We start from the raw sequence: 19,295 nt of genomic DNA, 5'->3' as shown, positions 1-19,295 counted from the left end.
ATAGAGAGCCCAGAAATAAAGTCACATGTTTACAACCATCCAATTTTCGACAAAATCAACAAAAATAAGCAATAAAAAGTCCTTATTCAATAAATGCTGCTGGGATAACTGGCTAACCATACCCAGAAGACTGAAGCTGGACCCCTTCCTTACACCATACACCAAAATCAGCTCAAAATAGATTAAAGACTTAAATGTAAAACCTAAAACTATAAAAACCCTGGAAGATAGCCTAGGAAATACCATTCTGGACATAGGCCCTGACAAAGATTTCATGATGAAGATACTAAAAGTAATTGCAACACAAGCAAAAATTGACAAATGGGACCTAATTAAACTAAAGAGCTTCTGCACAGTGAAAGAAACTATCATCAGAGTAAACAGACAACTTACAGAATGAGAGAAAATTTTTGCAGACTATGCATCCAACAAAGTCTAATATCCAGAATTTATAAGGAACTTAAACAAATTAGTAAGCAAAAAACAAACAACCCCATAAAAAAGTGGGCAAAGGACATGAACAGACACTTTTCAAAAGAAGACATACATGCACCCAACAAGCATATGAAAAAATGCTCAACATCACTGATAAGTAGATACTTGCCAGTCAGAATGGCTATTATTAAAAAATAAAAAAATAAAAGATGCTGGCAGAGAAAAGGGAATACTTATATACTGTTGGTGGGAGTGTAAAATAGTTCAACCATTGTGGAAAGCAGTGTGGTGATTTCTCAATGAACTTAAACAGAAGTATCATTAGACCCAGCAATCCTATTATTGGGTATATACCCCAAAGAATATAAAGAATTCTACCATAAAGACACATGCACAAGTATGTTCATTACAGCACTATTCACAATAGCAAAATTATGGAATCAACCTAAGTGCCCATCAGTGTAGACTGAATAAAGAAAATGTGGTACATATATACCATGGAAGACTATGCAGCCATAAAAAAGCACAAGATCATGTCCTTTGCAGCAAAAATAATGGAGCTGGAGGCCATAACACTAAGAGAACTAATGTAGGAACAGAAAACCAAATACTGCATGTTCCCACTTATAAGTGGGAGCTATACATTGAGTACACAAGAAGGGAACAACAGACTCTGTGGCCTTCTCGAGGGTGGGAGGAGGGTCAGGATTGAAAAACTACCTATCAGGTACTATCTTATTACCTGGGTGACAAAATAATCTGTGCACCAAACTCCTGTGACATATAATTTACCCATATAACAAGCTAGCACATGTTCTCCTGAACCTCAAATAAAGATTAAACAAATTTTCTCCTTATCTTTGGCTTATAGGAGTTTGACTGTGCTATGCTTATATGTGATTTTCTTCATATTTATTCTGCTTCAAGTTGTCTGTTCCCTTCTTCTGTCTTATTCCACTTCTGATTTAAGTTTTAATTTATTTCCTTTTTCTTTTTTTTTTTTTTTTTTTTGAGACAGAGTCTCACTCTGTTGCTCAGGCTGGAGTGCAGCAGTACGATCTTGGCTCACTGCATCCTCTGCCTCCTGGGTTCAAGCGATTCTCATGCTTCAGCCTCTCTCATTCTCCTGAGTATCTGGGATCATAGGCATGTGCCACCATGCCAGCTAATTTTTATATATTTTTTAGTAGAGACAGGGTTTCACCATGTTGGCCAGGCTTGTCTAGAACTCCTGGACTCAAGTGATCCGCCCGCCTTGGCCTCCCAAAGTGTTGGGATTACAGGTGTGAGCCACCACGCCAGGCGGTAAGTTTTAATTTCTGTTGCTTGGTCTTTTGTTTCTGATGTAGGGTGGCAATGCCTACAGTGCGTGAGGGGGTACGGTGTTAGGTATGATCTCCTCTGCCTCTTTTATTCCTTCATCCGTATTAATTACCATCCTACCCCTGGGTCTGAGTGCTCTAATCACCTCCTAAGTAGATGTCCAGTTAGGGTATAACCTGCCCATTCCTGGAGAATGCTATATCCCCACGTTGGTAATAGAGGAAGTAGATGTGCCCAGCCTTACGCCTGCACTACAATTTTGATGGAGTCTTAAGTTGAACCAAAATATATTCTGGTTATGGGAGGAATACATTTCAGACCATGCCATTATGAATTCTGAAGCATCAGAGAACTTGTGGGCAAGGCTGGTGGAGGAGGAATAGCTCCTAAGTGGTTCAGCTACTGATAAACCTAGTGGTCCCAGTAGAAAAATATGACCTAGGGATTCCAGGGGGCTGCCAAGTAGCCCCTTTTGTAATTTACGAAAGCCCATACAAGGTCTTGGGAATAGCCTGTGAGACTCATACAGCTTTCCTTCTCATCCCACATTGCCACTTATAGGCCAAACAGACCAGTGACAGGGCTTGTGAATCCTAAGAATTACTACCTTAGCTTTAGACCCATAAATCACCTTGAACTTGGAAATGGCCTTGTCCATTCTGCATTGACAGATGTTATTCCTAAGATGGCAGCACACCTAGCTCTAGACATTTACAGTTACCTTAGGCTCACACAGAAGATTTTTATTTTGAACATAAAAATGTCCACTGACCAGTACTTGGAATAGTGAGCAGAGTCGCAAAGCTCCACAAATGTGATCAGAGGCTGACACTTTTGTATGGGATGCTGCCAGGCAGTGCAGTGCCACCGCTAGTCGGCAGAACCCAGCCTCCGGTACTCACCGGCCTGGTTTCCATAGCCTTGCTTATGCTCACTTACAATATAAAGTCTACTTTCGCGACAACTGCTTGTTAGTTCCAGAAAGCTTTTATTTTAGTTAATTGTGTTCATTGGGAAAGCTGTTGTGCCCAGAAGCCAGGAAAAGCATTCAATGGAACTTTCAGGCCACTGTAGAGCAGGGAGATCTGGTGGCATGGGATGGGGACCCCTTCCTGCCCCTTCCTTCCTGCCGTGGGACTACCTGCAGTGGCGCCCAGCCCCAGCACCCTGCACAGTCTGGTAACTCTTCCCCTTTGGTAAATTTTCCCTTCAAGTGGGAGGAGGGCAGATTGGGAAAAAGCCTCAGCTGCTGCTTCTGCTGCTTAAAGCAGTCCAGACGATTAATGGGCAGCTCCAGCTGCTATCCTGAAAGTGAGACTGAAATCTTACACCCTTTTTCCTTATGTTAAAATTGATTTCGGCATACACTTCTGTAATTTTTAAGACAGTGCCCATCTGGAAGGTCAGGGAACATTTGCATACAGCAAAGGAGTTGTGTCACACAGGTTAGGACCAGGACAGCTCCAGGGCCTGGTACCTAGGAAGGCTAGCTCCTTCCTCCCTCCCTCCCTCCCTCCCTCCCTCCCTTCCTTCCTTCCTTCCCTCCCTCCCTCCCTCCTTCCTTCCCTTTCTTTTTTCTTTCTTCTTTCTTTTTCTTTCTCTTTTTCTTTTCTTTCTTTCTTTCTTTTTTCTCTTTCTTTCTTTCTTCTTTCCTCTTCTTTCTTTCTTTTTCTTTCTTTCTTCTTTCTTTTTTTTTTCCTTTTTTTCTTTTTGAGACAAGATCTTACTCTATCACCCAGGCTGTAGTCCAGTGGTGTGATCATGGCTCACTGCAGCCTCGATCTCCTGGGCTCAAGTAACCATCCTGCTTCAGCCTCCTAAGTAGCTGGGACCACAGGTGTGTGCCACCATGCATGACTAATTTATTTAAATTTTTTTTTTGTAGAGATAGGGTCTTGCTATGTTACCAAGACTGGTTGTGAACTTCTGGCTCAAGCGACCTCCCTGCCTCAGCCTCCCAAAGTGCTGAGACTACAGGCGTGAGCCAACCACACCCCGCCTGGAAAGGCTAGCTTCAGAAAAGCCTACTTATGGGCACCAGCTTTCCTCCAGAAGAGCATCTCCGTGAGTATAAGTCTTCTCTGGGCAAACTCAAGGAATTCCTGACCCACCCTGACAGAGAGGGGGTAAGTGAGATGTCTGCCCTAATCCTGGGCCTTCAGACCAAAGATTCAGCTGGTGGCTAACATAAAACAAGCCTGCAGCACGTTCGACAGCACTTGTCTCAGATCTTCTTACCTAGCTTCTCCATTTCATTTCAGGCTCCACTCCTTCAAAACACTAGCTTCCAACCCTCTTTCCTATTCCAGTCTTGTAGGACTTCCTTGGATATGTCTCACGGTCATTGTATTTTTCTTCCTAGTTTTTGTTGCTTTAGATAACACCAGGCCACATTCAGCCCTAAAGGGACCCCTCCCTGCCTTGGCTTGTTTTGTCATTGCTTTGTCATTGCCATCATCCAGGCCTATCAGGGACACTCCACAGCAGGTGGTGGGACAGAGCGGGTGAGCTTACGCCAGGAATGAACAAATGTATTTGCAATGACAATGAGCTAGGAGGAATGCTACCACCACCTTCCAGCCTCTCTTGAGCTGGGGGAGACTGAGCCACTTCCCCTCCAGGGTTTCACAGGCCACAGAGCACTGGGAGGAGGACCAGAGTTGAGTGCAGGAAGATGGTGACAAGGTATTCAGTAAGGACTCTGGTGTTCCAGGCTGGTTTGTATAGATACCATGGAACGTCCAGAAGGTAAGTTGGAAGCATGGCATAGCGGGTAAAGGAGAGCAAAGCCGAGAGTTGCTGAGCAAAGTCTTGCATTTAGGATGGGCAGCAGAACACAAGAGGAGGGGTGGCCTGGTGGGCATGGCTGGTGCAGGTGCATGGCAGGTGACACCTAAGGCCTAAAGGGGCAGGAGTCTGATGGCCTAAGTCTTCACCAGACAGCCCTGGTGGAAAGTTATCCTCAGCTGTGATTCGAGAATCTTGGAGCCTGTATTTGAGAGTTAGGAATGGAGAAGTATGAAGTATAGGATGAGACCACCCCTTGGAGGGTTTGCTTGGGTGAGTATGAGATGGTGTTGGGCCCCCTCGGGATATTCCTCTTTAATGGACTGGTCTGCAGTGTGTATGGCCCAGTGAAAAATGCTCCCTCATTGTACTTTAGAAAAAAAGAGGAGAAGCAATTTCAAGAAGGCCAAAGGCAAGAGGAATTTCCCTCCATATACATCCATAGAATAAAAGGTGACTTCAGGTTGGGCACGGTGGCTCACGCCTGTAATCCCAGCACTTTGGGAGGCCAAGGCAGGTGGATAACCTGAGGCCAGGAGTTTGAGTCCAGCCTGATCAACAGAGTGAAACCCCATCTCTACTAAAAATACAAAAACTTAGCTGGACCGTGGTGGTACACCTCTGTAATCCCAGCTACTCGGGAGGCTGAGGCATGAGAATCACTTGAAGCCAGTAGGCAGAGTTTGCAGTGAGCCGAGATTGCACCACTGTGCTCCAGCATGGGTGACACCTTGTCTCAAAAAAAAAAAAAAAAAAGAAAAGAAAAAAAGGGTTACTTCAGTCCAGAAAAGCAATATTCTACCTTCAGGGTCATTCACCCTTGGTAGAATAGAGCCTGGAAATGTATCTGTACGGTTACTTTCCTAAGCAAATGAGCTGGGGGGTCTCTGAGGCAACTGACCTCCATCTTTTGTTTCTGTATATTTTAAAAGAGAAATCGATGATGGGTGGATCAAGCTCTCTCTTGTCCCCAGAGACATAGTTCAAGTATTCTTATTCAAGCATTTTTTGCTTTCAGGTTTTCTTGCCTAGAGGATTCTAAGACCTTTTGACTTTAGCTTGATTTTCTCAAGTTACCTCTCAAAATTTTTCAGTAACAAAGCTCCTTCTTCAAGCAGTAGTTTATAGAGGCCACAATACAGGAATCAGAAAAACTTAGGATTTTATTAGCATATATTTATTTTATAACTTCACATTTATAACATTTTACTTTGTATACTGTCAATAAATGACAATGAAACCATTTTCATAAATACAAAAACACATGAAATTAGGGAGTCACGGTAACCACCGCATCACTTTGGTCGAACAGTATTAAAAATATAATTTAGAAAGATAAATGATCACAAGTGATACCTTTAAAAAAATGCTTTTCTTACAATCTCAGGATATTCTTCAGTTAAACTGAACCACAATCAGAAAAAATAAGTAATTATTTAAAAGTCAAACCTCTCACAATTGTCAACAACTGCTGGAAGAGTCATCACAAATATAAAAAACAACAAGCACTCAAATTTACAATAAGAGCTGAAACGGTTTCTAACACCACGGTAGACTGGAAGTCAACTGGAAGCATATTAACTTGTGACCGCACAACTGTCAGGACAATAAAGAAAGCATGCATTGAATTGAGCAGACAGCAACATCATGAAAATCCTAAGCGCTTCAATGTATTGAGGGCTTTCCGTGTTCCAGATGTCATGCAACGTGCTTTAAAAGCATTAAGTCATTTGTTCATAACAACCGTGTACTCTCATCTTCTTATTTTTCAGATGTGGAAACTGATGTCTAGAGAAGCTAAGCAATTTGCTTACAGTGTGCACAAATCTACCACGAGACTACACATCAACTGTGTTGGAGCTTTGCCTAGCACATATAACTAAATGGTGCTCATCTGCACTGCACTCACACACTTATGTGATACACAGGTCTGACCTAAATACACAGGTCTGATCTAAACAGCCATGTGGTACTACCGCTTTTAAAATCTATGAACAATTAAAAGTTCAGATACGTACACAGACACCATAAAGGAAACTTTGCTCTAAGGTCTACACAAAATGAGCCCATCTGGAAATAAACGCAAACCTGGCGGTGAATGCTTCTGTGTTAAAATTTGGTTATCAGCCCATTTGAATCTAGCTGTTATTTACTAGAGATTTAAAGAGTTTAGGCCAGGCGTGGTGGCTCACACCTGTAATCCCAGCACTTTGGGAGGCTGAGGTGAGCGGATCACTTGAGGTCAGGAGTTTGAGACCAGCCTGGCCAACATGGTGAAACCCCGTTTCTACTAAAAATACAAAAATTAGTCGGGCATGGTGGGGGGCGCCTGTAATCCCAGCTACTTGGGAGGCTGAGGCATGAGAATCACTTGAACCTGGGAGGCAGAGGTTTCAGTGAGCTGAGATTGTGCCACTGTACTCCAGCCTGGGCGATAGAGCAAGACTCAGTCTCAAAATAATAATAATAACAATTAAAAAAAAATAAAGAGTTTAAAATACATTTTGGAGATGGAACTACTGGAAAATCTCTGCAGAACTGCAGAGCACAATGTGAAAGTCATCAAGATGGTGGAGGGTGGACTAGTGTGAGTCAAAGTTCTGGGTTTCTGTCTAGGCTCCATTACTTCTTAGCATTTTGGTGTTGAGGAGACCACTTAACCCATCTGAGCTTCAGTTTCTTTCTCTTTATAAAGAGCAAAATTATACCACAACAGGGTGGCTGTATACATTCAGTGAGATATACATGAAACACCTTGCACACAGTAGGCCCTCAATAAATGTGAGTTCCTTTTCTCTCCTCTTTGTCCTTTGTTGCCACTAAAAATCTTCTGTAAGCAAACCAGCCTGCTCACTAAATCCAAACCTGCCCTAAACACCTCTGCTCTTGAGCATGCTGTCCCCTTATGTCCCCCTTTCTCTGGGGACACCTCTCAGGCTGTGGACCTCTTGAAAGCAGAGCTTAGATTGAGTCATCTGTGTCTTCAGGGCCCGACACAGCACCTAGTTCTGGGACCATCTATCTGACACCTAGCAGAAAGGCAGGAAGAACACTTCCCAGGTTAAAACAACACAATAACGACAATATCAACAAAAACCTGCAAGCGGAGATGGTCCTATTCACTGGGTGATGACACTTTTATTGGGGTGATGAACTTAATTCACACAAAGGATTAGTTAGCCTTTTACCTGTCTAGATCATCTCCTCATCTAGACTGGAACCTGTCTGAGGGCAGGGCCCATTTTGTTGGTTTATAACTGCTCAACTGTAGGTTATAGCTGTAGTCTTGTAACTCCTTGAACTGTGTCTCACAAAGCCAGGTACTCAGGGAGAATTTGCTGATTTAAGGAAGCGAAACACCTGACAAGTCAAACAGCTTTATTTTTCAAACATATTACAAAAGGCATTTTTTTTTTTTTTTTTTTTTTTTTGACTGCCAATTCTTTCTTCTATGGTATGGGCCAATTCTGGTCTACTTGGGATTATGTAAAGAAAATTGGAAGTACAAGTGTTTCAGATTCCTTCAGGCTTACTATCTAATATTTGGAGTTTAATCTTTTGTTCATTAATAATCTACAAAGGGTCTAAGAAACTCCTAGATATTTTTTCTTAAAAAGAAAAATCAAGGGCCAGGCATGGTGGTTCATGCCTATAATCCCAGCACTTCGGGAGGCCGAGTTGGGCACATCATTTGAGCCTAGGAGTTCCAGACCAGCCTGAGCAACACAAAACCCTGTCTCTACCAAGAAACAAAAGAATAGCTAGGCGTGGTGGTCCATGCCTGTAGTCCCAGGTACTTGGGAGGCTAAGGTGTGAGGATCACCTGAGCCTGAGCCTGGGAAGTCAAGGCTGCAGTGAGCCACTGCACTCCAGCCTGGGTGATGAGAGTGAGACCCACGAAATAAAGAAGAAAGAGAAAAAGAAAAATAGGAAGGAAGGCAGGAAGGAAGGAAGGAAGGAAGGAAGGAGAGAAGGAGAGGAGAGAAGGAGAGAGGGAGGGAGGGAGGGAGGCAGGGAAGGAAGGGAGGGAGGGAGGAAGGAAGGAAGGAAGGAAGGAACGAAGGAAGGAAGGAAGGAAAGGAAGGTCAATAATTGGCTGTCATGCTTTGATTTTAGTCCCATACATTAAAGAAAAAAAAATTTAAAGGTCTTAGCCTAGTAAAGTGAATGTCCCTAGGCCCACTGGCTATGGGTCCTGCCCCCAGGTGGTTTTCAGTCGTCCCCTTCATGATTCCAGTCGCCATAGCCATCTCCTTCCTCTGGCTCTTCGATACTCTCATTCTCAAAGGAGGCCTCTTCCTCCTCTTCTTCCCGTATTACCTTCATTAGCTCAAGGAAGTTGGGGGGCGGGCCCTGATCCTTCAGCTCCCTAAGCCGGCACCACAGCATCTGGTTAAGAGTGGCCCCAGCCATGACCTGCTCCAGGCGGACCTGGTCCGCAATACGCCGAGGGATGGCGCGTTTCTCCACGGCTCTTCGGAGCAGGGTTTCTAACCGTAACACATAGGCTGAGACCTTCTCTCCTTCCTCCTGATAGGTCTTCAGATACCTCACCTGGGCTGTCCTGCGGCTCTCTAGGCTCCCAAATACCTGCTTAAAGGCCTCCAAACACTCTTCTACACTGATGGACGGGTTGTCTGCCTGCACTATGTGCATGAGGTCCAGGGCAGGGCCCCGCAGGCTTTCTGCCAGCCACCTTTTCTTTTCTGCCTCTGTTACTGGCCACTCTTTGACTATCTCCGTGGCCTGTTCCAACCAGACCTCAAAGGGCTCTTCCTCTGGGGCTGGGACAGCACTCCCAGAGAACACTCGCAGTTTCCGGTATCTCATAGGTAGCAGGGGCTGAGGCGCATGTGCCATTGCCTGTCCCAACAAATGGGCCAGTAATTCTGGTGAGATGCAGGGCACTGTGGCTGGAGACATGCCCTCGTGCCCCAGGGCTCGAAACATACCTGAGACCGTCTGCCCCTCTTTTTCTAGAAAGAGGTTCAGTCTTTCCAGAAACTCATTGTCCTGATTAGGGGTCTTAAAGACCACCTTCCAGACACCCCCCTTTCCCTGGACCTCACTGGGAATGGCCAAGACATCAGTATCTTCCAGAAGCTCTAGTAAGACAGCATTGGCATTCTCCTGCTTCCGGAATATCTTGCCAAGCAGTCTATAACTGCCCAGAGACTTTAAAGTCTCCTGAAGGACCTCCTGAATCTCAGCCTCCTCATAGTCCACCGGTATCCCCGTAACCATCAGTGACTTCTGCTCATCCACACTCATCATCCTGCACCAGTCCTCTAACAGCGCCAGCGCCATTGTCCCAAGAACTGACCCGCTCTGACTCTACAGTCACCAATTTGTTAGTGGGGCAGCTATGCACTGACTTAGTATTGAAAATATCCTGAATGAGCGTCTAACCTTAGAACCCACCAGTGAATGGGTCCCAGACTAGGTCACTCAAAGACAGTCCCAAAGTTTTCTGGACAAATGACCCTGGCCTCCTCAGTGGCAAGAACTCAGGACTTCTTGTCTTTAGACCTGACCCAGGTGGGCAGATTGTATCTCAGTTCTAACCACACCTCTGTCCGCAGCTCTGAAGTTTGGTTGCGGATGATTTTCTCAAAGATGCTGGCAGCCACGTGGCGCTGACCCTTCTGGGATAGTTGAGACACCTGGGTCAACTGCTTTCTCCACAGCCTCCTGGTCTCCGATGTTTCGTCTCTCTCCAGTTGGTGGGAAAATGCCTTCCACTCTGGTACCCAGAATTCTTGGAGAGAAGCCTCCCAGCAGGGTGGCTTGGAACCCTGGTGAAACAATGTTCGGTTTTACTACATAGTGCTCTCTTTCCCTGGAAGCATCCATACTCTAGTCTGGAATGGAACTGGGGGCAGATAGGGGTTCTGCTTCACACTGTGCTTGCATTCATCCCACTCTTGTCACACCCCTTGTTTGCTTACTGTGACTTTTTTTCTCCTGAGGACTCCAGTGAAATCTGGCATTCCCACCATATGCTCATCAGACCTGTTGATTAATGTCTGAGCCCCAGTTAAGGACAGGATTCAAGGTCTTTGCCATGTGAAAGATGAAATCAGGAGATGGGGCTAAATACCTGTTTATGTGTTCCCAAGTGTTCCGCAAGAGGTGAGGAGCTTATTTATTCATTCACCTTTCAGCACAGGAAGACGTCACCCACCTCCACACAATGGTGTGTCTGGCTCTTAGCTCCAGCCAAGCCAAGCTGCCCTGTTACACATAAATAAGAAGAACAGGTATTTATGCTTCATTAATATTCAGCAGGAAGACTGTTAATGCGCTTATTCAAAAATAGGACAATCTTTCACAATACTACTCAGTATTAAGTTGCTTTACCTCTTTGATTAACAAAACTAATTAGGAATCACTCAACCGTTTAAAAATAGTTTAATCTAGGTATAACAATTCGGGGGAAAAAAACCTCAGGGCCGACTAAGTTAAATTGGGAATTATGAATTAATTCTCTCTTGTTGTCTCTGGAAGGTTTTGCAAACACACATTTGGGCTTTGCTTTTGCTATGATCAGTAAGTGAAATAGTTTGAATGTTTGTCCCCTCCAAATCTCATGGTGAAATGTGATCCCCAGTGTTGGAGGTGGGGCCTGGTGGGATGTGTTTGTGTCATGAGAGTGGATCCCTTATGAATGGCCTGGTGCCATTCTTGGGGTAATGAGTGGGTTCTTGTTCTATTAGTTTCCTCGAGATCTGATTGTTAAAAACAGACTGGCACCTCCCTCCCCTCACTCTTGCTCCCTTTCTTGCCACATCTGCTCCCCCTTTGCCTTCTGCTATGACTAGAAGCTTCCTGAGGGGTCACCAGACGCAGATGCCAGCACCATACTTCTTGTACAGCCTGCCGAACTGTGACCCAAATAAGCCTCTTTATAAATTATCCAGCCTCAGGTATTCCTTTATAGAAACACAAAATAGACTTAAGACAGTAAGTTACTAACACAACACTCCCCAAGCATTTGTTTCTGTTTCTGTTTTTTGAGACAGGGTCTCACTCTGTTGCCTAGGCTGGAATGCAGTTGTGTAAACACGGCTCACTGTAGCCTTGACCTCTCCTGGGCTCAAGCAATCCTTCCACCTCAACCTCCTGACTACCTGGGACCACAGGCACATGCCACCATGCCTGGCTAGTTTTTAAATTTTGCATAGAGATGGAGTCTCCCTACGTTGTCCAGCCTGGTCTCAAACTCCTGGGTTCAAGCAATCATCCCACCACAGCTTCTCACAGTGCTGAATTATACACATCAACCACCACACCCAGCCTTTCTTAACATTTGAACTTTAACCCATCATTTGAGAAAAAAGAAAAAAGGAGGAAGCACATCTATCAAGGAGTTTGTTCTGGAGAACATGTGGGGATTAGAGAACATAAAAAAGTTAGAGTTGTCCAGGCTCGGTGACTCACGCCTGTAATCCCAGCACTTTGGGAAGCCGAGGTGGGTAGATCACCTGAGGTCAGGAGTTTGAAACCAGCCTGGCCAACGTGGCGAAACGCTGTCTCTACTAAAAATACATAATTTAGCTGGGTGTGGTGGTGCGCGCCTGTAATCCCAGCTACTTGGGAGGCTGAGGCAGGAGAATCGCTTGAACCTGGGAGGTGGAAGCTGCAGTGAGCCGAGATCGTACCACTGCACTCTAACCTGAGTAACAGAACGAGACTCTGTCTCGAAAAAAAAAAAAAAAAGTTAGAGTTCCTAATACCTCCCAGTTACTGCTGTGGAGTATGTGTTAAGGGGCTACAACCATTTCCCCCTTGGCCTAAACATCTTCATCAACTCGAATGGGGGCCATACGCCACAGTGCTGTCCTGTAACTCTATCAGCAGTGCTCCTGCTGTGGACACATCTCCTGAGTCTTCTAGGAGGTGCTGAAGGCACCAGCGGTGCCAGAGAGCCAGGAGGGCAAAATACTGCTTCACCCTGTGCCCAGGAGTCTCACAGACCTGAGACTGCTGACTTCTCCATGCCTGACATTTCCTTTCTAAAATGTGGGGGCTGTGGGAGAGGGGCAGGTACAGTGGCTCACACCTGTAAACCTAGCACTTTGGGAGGCCAAGGCGGGAGGATCACTTGAGCCCGGGAGTTTGAGACCAGCCTGGGCAACACAGTGAGACCCTGTCTCTACAAAAAGGAAAATAAAAAAATTAGCTGGGCGTGTGGCAGTCGCCTGTAGTCCCAACTACTTGGGAGGCTGAGGAGGGAGCCGAGCGGATAAAGGCTACAGTAAGCTGCCTTTGCACCATTGCATTCCAGCCTAGGTGACAGTGTGAGACTCTGTCTGAAAACAAAAACAAAAATAAAAAAACAACCTTCCTCCCCACTGGGATATTTAGAGGAAACAGGGAATGTAAAAAGATACTGCCCAGGAAAAGGCATCTCTACGGTCTACAGAATGACTGCCATGCTGAAGTTAGGCTGTCTTCGGATGACTCTTCCTGCCAATGTGACCTACAGTGTGACATTCAAATAAAAACATGGCAAAAAACACCCTTGATATACAATAGGGCCATGGATGGAAATATCTGGATACGGTAGAAATAGAAGAACCTTGTATTTTCTCACATAAAGGGGGTCACAGGACAAGCTGGAAAAGAAGCCAGACTTTGAGGTGGAAGCCCTCACTGGAATTGTTGGATCATTTAACTAAATACCCAACCTTGGCGATGCGCCCCAAGCTCTCTTAATCTGTTTCTTAACCTGGAAAGCAGTGCTGATAAGGCACGCATCTCAGAGGGGCTGTGAGGAGGAAATGATATAATTCATTTCCTTGGAATGAAGAAGGAAGCGCTTTTTTCAAATGCTTTATTCAAATGCAAAGCACATCTGGCGCTAAGTCCAAAATGCGCCCTCGGGTTCTCTCAGCCCCTCCACTCCTATATTCTTCCTCAGTCTCTCTTTCTCATCCGGAGACGCCTTTCCACCTATCACGGTGGGCTGATCTTCAAACTGCGACTGGTTGTCAACCAGATGTAACTCTATTCACCAAACTATCTCTCACAATTGGATGGTGGGGGTGGTTGGTAACCGCATTTAATCCTGGACTGACAATGGGATTGGATTCCTGGTTACACGGCCCTGCGCGGTCGCCCTGCGGTAAATGGCCTCTCAGCCCAAACCCACCCTGGTTTACTGAGCATGCCCAGACCTCCCTCCCGGGACACCAAAGGAGGGGCACCATTTCTGCAGGATTTTGCCACTGTGGAAAGAGAGGCGGAGCTGTCATCGCGCAGAGGCAGGGACTGATACGCGGAAAGGACGTGGAGATGGGAATAAGTAATGAAGGACCTGCATTGACCGTGTTAGCACACAAATCTAATTGCCCTCTGGTGCAAACTTACCACCCTGTGGCCGTGGCTCAGCTACCTGCACACACACACCAAGTTCCTACACACCTTTCCCCCGCTTGGCCCCACACAATTCATGGCACTCACAGCCCACATCCTACCTCCTTCTCCGCACCAGATACGCACCCGCACTCACTCCCCAAACACGTGGCATCTGGTAACCTGGGAAACGCCGCGGCTGTGGCGCAGTGCGCAACAGGGGCGGGGGAATCAGGCGGGGCACTGGGGCGAGGGAAGCTGGAGATTTGGGGAGGGGGTTTCTATTTGTTTTTTCGCCCACTTTTTGTTTTTTGTTTTTTTGGTGGGGGAAGCAGAATAAACCAAACCGCGACACGTTCCTGCGCCCTTCTTGGTGCAGTGGCGCAGACATGGTCCATGGCGCCTTGGGCAATAGAGCAGGTCTGCGCCCCCTCTCTAAGTCGTGGCACTGGGCTGGAATTCCCAACTGCACCCTTTGCTACACCCCCATAGACCACAGACCTGCGTCTCTCTCTATGTTCCTCTCCCATCTGCTACGCCCCTCTGCATTTCTTCCCGCCATGTTGTGTGTCCCCCAACTCCCCCGTCACCCCAACCACACCAAAGTGGATGCACGAAGCGGGAACCTTCTCGTTTCAGTCTCTGCTCCGTGCAGCCTGCCAAGGCGAGTGGGCAAACTGAAGCTTGGGTGTCCAGCGTCTTGGCTGCCCCCCTCCTGTCCACCCTGCGTGTGCTACCCCTTGTTCATCTTCAGTGTCAACCCCCTTCTCATACCCTGAGTAGCCTGGCGCATGGCTTGTCCCCTTTTCCCATCCATCAGCTCACACCCAGGGTAACGGGGCGGGAGCCCTATCCGCAGTGCGCCCTCGCCCCCGGCCCACCTCCGCCATGCGACGGGGCAGAGGCGCCTGGACCAGGCAGGTGGAGGAGAGGGGCACTGGGGCAGAAGGCTGCGCCCTCGGGTCCTCACTCCGCGTGCCCTGCCCAATACTTACCCAGGCGCGGAGAGCGGTCAGCAGGCCCTCCGCTCCGCATCCATTAGCTGGTGGTCTGGCCGCTTCACTTCCGGAGCGCGGGGCTAGGGGCGGTGCCGCCCTCCCCTCTCTCTCTCCTTCCCTCCCCTCCAGCCCTCCCCTGCGCGCTGCTCCCCTCCCCGGCGCCGCGCCCCACCCGCGCCTCCCTCCTCCCCGCGCTGCCGGGAACTGGCAGCCTCTCGGCTCCCGCAGCCGCCGCGGACGCCCTCCCAGATCCAACTTTGCCGCTTCCCCGAGCTCGCGCTGTAGCCGCGGGGGGCGTGGGCAGGGAGGGGAGAAGTGGGGTCAGGGGGAGGGACCGGGAGGGTGGGTAGCCGGCTCGCCAGCCCTCCTTCCTTTCTGTGCACCTTGCGGTGGGCGGCGAGCGGCAGCCGCGGCAGCAGCTAGGGGGCTTGTGCACACAGCAAGGGAGAGTTAGGGACTGGCAGACGGACGGACGGACGGCGAGGACCCTCCCTGAGCCCCCGAGCCATGGCCGAGAGAAAGCAATCCGGGAAGGCGGCAGAGGACGAAGAGGTCCCTGCCTTTTTTAAAAACCTGGGCTCCGGCAGCCCCAAGCCCCGGCAGAAATTCTGTGGCATGTTCTGCCCGGTGGAAGGGTCCTCGGAGAACAAGACCATCGACTTCGACTCGCTGTCGGTGGGCCGGGGCTCGGGGCAAGTGGTGGCTCAGCAGCGGGACGTCGCCCACTTGGGTCCGGACCCGCAGCCGCCGTACTCGCGGCAGGGCCGGCGCGCCGGCGGGGAGCCATCTGTTGAATCGAGCCGGAAGGTGGAGATCCGGAGGGCCTCGGGCAAGGAAGCCCTGCAGAACATCTACGACCAGGTCGGTGTGGGGGTGGGGGGTGGAGACGGAGGACGGGGCTCGGGAATCGCCCCTCCCTCGCCCCTGAGCCCGGCGCGCCCGCCTTCATGCCCCGCCCTGTACCTCGCCTCCCGCATCTGCACGCGCACTCCGCCCTACCCACCCCTTCTCCGCGCAGGGTGCGGCGAGGCTCGGGCTGGGCGGTGGGCGACCGTGAGCCCACAAAGGCTGCCCGAGTCTCCTTGAGCTTGGGAGGTGGGGGGTGGGCGTAGGGGATGGGCTGATCACTTGCTGGGGCGGGCGGTGGTCGCCTGGGAGGGGGTTGGCCGAGGTTCCATTCTTCTGAAATCCTCCCGGGCGGCTTCCGATGGCAGCTGCGACTGGGTGCCCCACCCTTTTTTTGAGGCGGCTCGGAGCGTGCGGTGGAGGCTTTGCGTGAAGGCCCGCGGCTCCCCGGTGGTCGGGAGGGGTGGGGGTTCCGACGGCCGCTCCCCGCAGCCTCCGCCGGCGCCTTCTGCGCTCACGTCCTGAGCTCCGAGGCCAGGACCATGGTCAGCGCCCTCCGGACCGCCTCAGAGCACAGCACCGCCCTTGACTCCTGCTCGCAGCTTGAGAAGAGCCAGGGAGGCCGTGGAGTCGCCCGAGGAAACCGAGACGCTCCTAAATAGCCTATGTGGGGAACAAAGTTCCAATAAGTGTCTCAGCCAGGGCTTCACGGAGCTCTCCCCAAACCGCTATGTGGGAGGCGCTTTAGGAACCGGGGAACTAAGTGGATTATGTTCAAAGGGTCAAAAAGACAAGAAAAGGGGGAAAACCCCTCGCATTCGAAATAGACTATCGAAGAAGACTAAACCCCCTCTTCCTGTGTTAATGGGGGAAACAAAGGCCGTTTTGGTCACTCTTGATTTTAAAAAATGTTTGTCACTTTCTGACAAATATGAACAGTGAGCATTTTCAGCGCAGTAATAATCTCACACCACAATTCTCTCTTTATCTGAGTGATCCTTACACTAGCGTAATTCTTTTCCACAGCCTTAATTTCTTAACTGATAATTTACAATGCAAAATGTTTTAACACGTTTTCTGTTTCTCTCCCATGTCTGGTGGTAAAAATGAGAAGTCAATCAATGAATGATTATTGATTGAATACCTATCGTGCGCCTTGCCTTGTAGGGCAGGGGGAAGGTTAGTTATACAAAGTGCAAGAGGTTTCCTCTTCTCAGAAGGCTTCCAGAGTAGTTGGGAGTGGTCTATACATATTCAGTGAGGGATCCCACAAGCATTTACATTTGTGTACTTACAGTGACAGCCTTTGAGAACAATGCAGAGTTGGTGATGATGGTTGGGGCATGATGTGACTGTTTGCTGATGTGACATAGAGTTTTGACTTTTGTAGGGTCAAGTCTAGGAAATATAAGCCACTTGCTGTCATTTGTAAAAGGTGTCACAACTAATAATTTATATCCACCCCCAGCCCTGCCCTCTAATTTGTTCATGTAAGGGAGTGTCTCATATCCATATTTCACTATGAGTCAACCAGAAGAACCTAAACCCAAAAAAACTTGCTTTGTTCCAAGTGATCACACAATTGAAGTAAAAGTTTCTAATAATTTAACTTTATTACTGAAAGCTGAGTGTGTGTGAAACACTTCCCTATGTGAATACATTGGGTGAGGGCCAAAATCATACAGCATCATGGTTGAGTGAGTAGCCTCATGCGTGGCGAGTTGTGCTGGTGATTCTAATGTCCTAGACAAAGCAGAAAAAACAACTGGAGAATAAAAAAGAGATCATGTAAAAAATGGCAGATCAGAGGATAGGGGTTGAAAGTGGCCACCCCTATCATGATAGCAGTGAATTAAAACTCAAGTTTGAAAGGCATAGCTTCATCAGGTTGAATAACACTTCTTTTTTCTTGGCCATTTGGACTCTTAGATGTTTGAAATTCTAAATTGTAAATCTAAGGCATACAGAGGGGGAGATTTGAAGAGAAAAATACGCAAACGAACCACCAGGCAATTTTAGATTGCAATCCACATTGGCTTCAGTTGCCCAGTTATTACTAACAGAGGGCAATTCTAGCTTGGCCTTTCTGCAGCACCTTCCCCTGAATTTTCATGTTTAATCTTGCCTTATCATATAAGGTCTATTCAATGGGATTTTGTCATTCATGACTAAGAGCATTTATCTGGGTCAGTACTTGCAATGTTTCAATATTTCATGTCTGTACAAAAGGGGAAAGGCTGTGGCTATACATGTGTTTATATTTATAACAATAGCGACTTCTGAAAAGCTCAACTGGCCCACCGTTTTGACTGAGTTGACTTGTCATTAGTTAGTTTTCAATGAATGAGCCGGGTGAGTGCCAGCATCTCCATGCATTCTAATTGGAAGCCCTGGCGCAGAGAAAGGTAGGGGAGATTGAGAGTGGGTGGATCCTGGGACCCCGACTCACACCATCCCTCCTCTCTTGCAGCTTTATTTGTGTGTTATTAGTGTATGGTCAGATGTGGCTTTGCTCAGCTGTTGCACTAAGAGGCCTGCTGTTCCCCTAGCAAGGCTTTGGGAAGGGAGAGAACAGGCTTCCTTGACCCACATGCCACATAGCTCATGGAAGATTAGAGATGTTGGACATGTGCATTTGCAGGAACTAAATGAAATTATGTTCAGAGTGTGAGCCAGACAGCACCAGAAAGCGATGGGTGTGGCTTGACTTGGCATGTCAGATTTTGGCAGAGAGAAAGAGCTGGTATAGTGATTGTGAATGAGGAAAGCGTCTATCCTGTTATTCTCTTTTCCCTATAAGTCCACTTTGGGCTGCAGTGAGGTTACATTGATCACCACTGTGAAAGACTCTGAACCTCTTGGAAGAGAGAGAAGAAGGGCATCTCTGTTGGCCCAATCCTCCCTTGTCAGTGTCCAGGGGTCCTTCAGCCTCTTCCCTCCCTCCTAGGAACTCCCTCCATTTCACCCCAGACACAGTGTAGTGAGAATCAGTGGCTCCACCTGGGATACTGGACCATAAGAATGCTTTCCAAAGGGGCCTCTAGGCCCTTTTCCCAGCAGTAAACAACCTATACAGGCTGGGGTGACAGGGAGTGATTCTCTTCCTCTCCAGGGCAGGTGCCACTGAGTGAACTGCACAGCGCTGCTGAGCTTGACAACTTCAATGAGTCTGTGAAGTGCTTTCTGGTGCTCCCTTCCATCTGGGTCCCCATCCCTTCTCCCTGTGTTGAGTCTTTTCTGGCCCTGGGAGCCTAGTGCAGTGCTGCCCTCTAACTGTTCAACATCATCCCCACTCCATCCCCATAGGATGCCCCTTCTAGACCTTTCTTCTTCCAAAGGACAACAGGTTCTAAAATCACTCTTTGGCTGCCCTTCTCCCATTCAGAATTCTTAACTTGCATTAATCTTAGTTAAAGAGAAATTCCAATGATTAAAGCCATCTGCTCCTCAGGCGAATGACTGATGCCCAAGTTGTCCCCAGAGATCCGTGGTTTGGTAACAGACTAGACTATTAAACAAAACGAATGCGTAGTTAGTGGGGTGTGTGGT

General features: G+C 47.9%; 2 protein-coding genes across 2 annotated transcripts in view; one reads left to right on the top strand and one right to left on the bottom strand.

The window, feature by feature from the left end:
- Positions 1-5,690: 5,690 nt before the first annotated feature.
- Positions 5,691-15,046, bottom strand: LOC105482026 (PNMA family member 2). The gene is made up of 3 exons (XM_011741886.3): positions 14,898-15,046; positions 10,646-10,779; positions 5,691-10,340 (listed from the first exon to the last, which is right to left on the bottom strand). Exon 3 carries the CDS (start codon positions 9,850-9,852, stop codon positions 8,758-8,760), a length of 1,095 nt encoding a protein of 364 aa, XP_011740188.1. The 5' UTR covers positions 9,853-10,340; positions 10,646-10,779; positions 14,898-15,046; the 3' UTR covers positions 5,691-8,757.
- A 65-nt stretch (positions 15,047-15,111) lies between these two features.
- LOC105482028 (dihydropyrimidinase like 2) overlaps positions 15,112-19,295 on the top strand; it is a 146,178-nt gene continuing 141,994 nt past the window's right edge. Inside the window, exon 1 of the mRNA XM_011741887.3 lies at positions 15,112-15,761. Coding sequence (XP_011740189.1) covers positions 15,408-15,761 — 354 coding nt within the window. The 5' untranslated portion in view covers positions 15,112-15,407. The remainder of the gene's footprint in view (positions 15,762-19,295) is intronic.

The sequence above is a fragment of the Macaca nemestrina genome, chromosome 8 (assembly GCF_043159975.1).
Source record: "Macaca nemestrina isolate mMacNem1 chromosome 8, mMacNem.hap1, whole genome shotgun sequence".
Taxonomy (NCBI): Eukaryota; Metazoa; Chordata; class Mammalia; order Primates; family Cercopithecidae; genus Macaca; species Macaca nemestrina.
This window is presented reverse-complemented; position numbering and strand designations above follow the sequence as displayed.

Coding starts and splice junctions, on each gene's coding strand:
- LOC105482026 (XM_011741886.3), bottom strand. CDS start 9,852: ATGGCGCTGGCGCTGTTAGAGGACTGGTGCAGGATGATGAGTGTGGAT.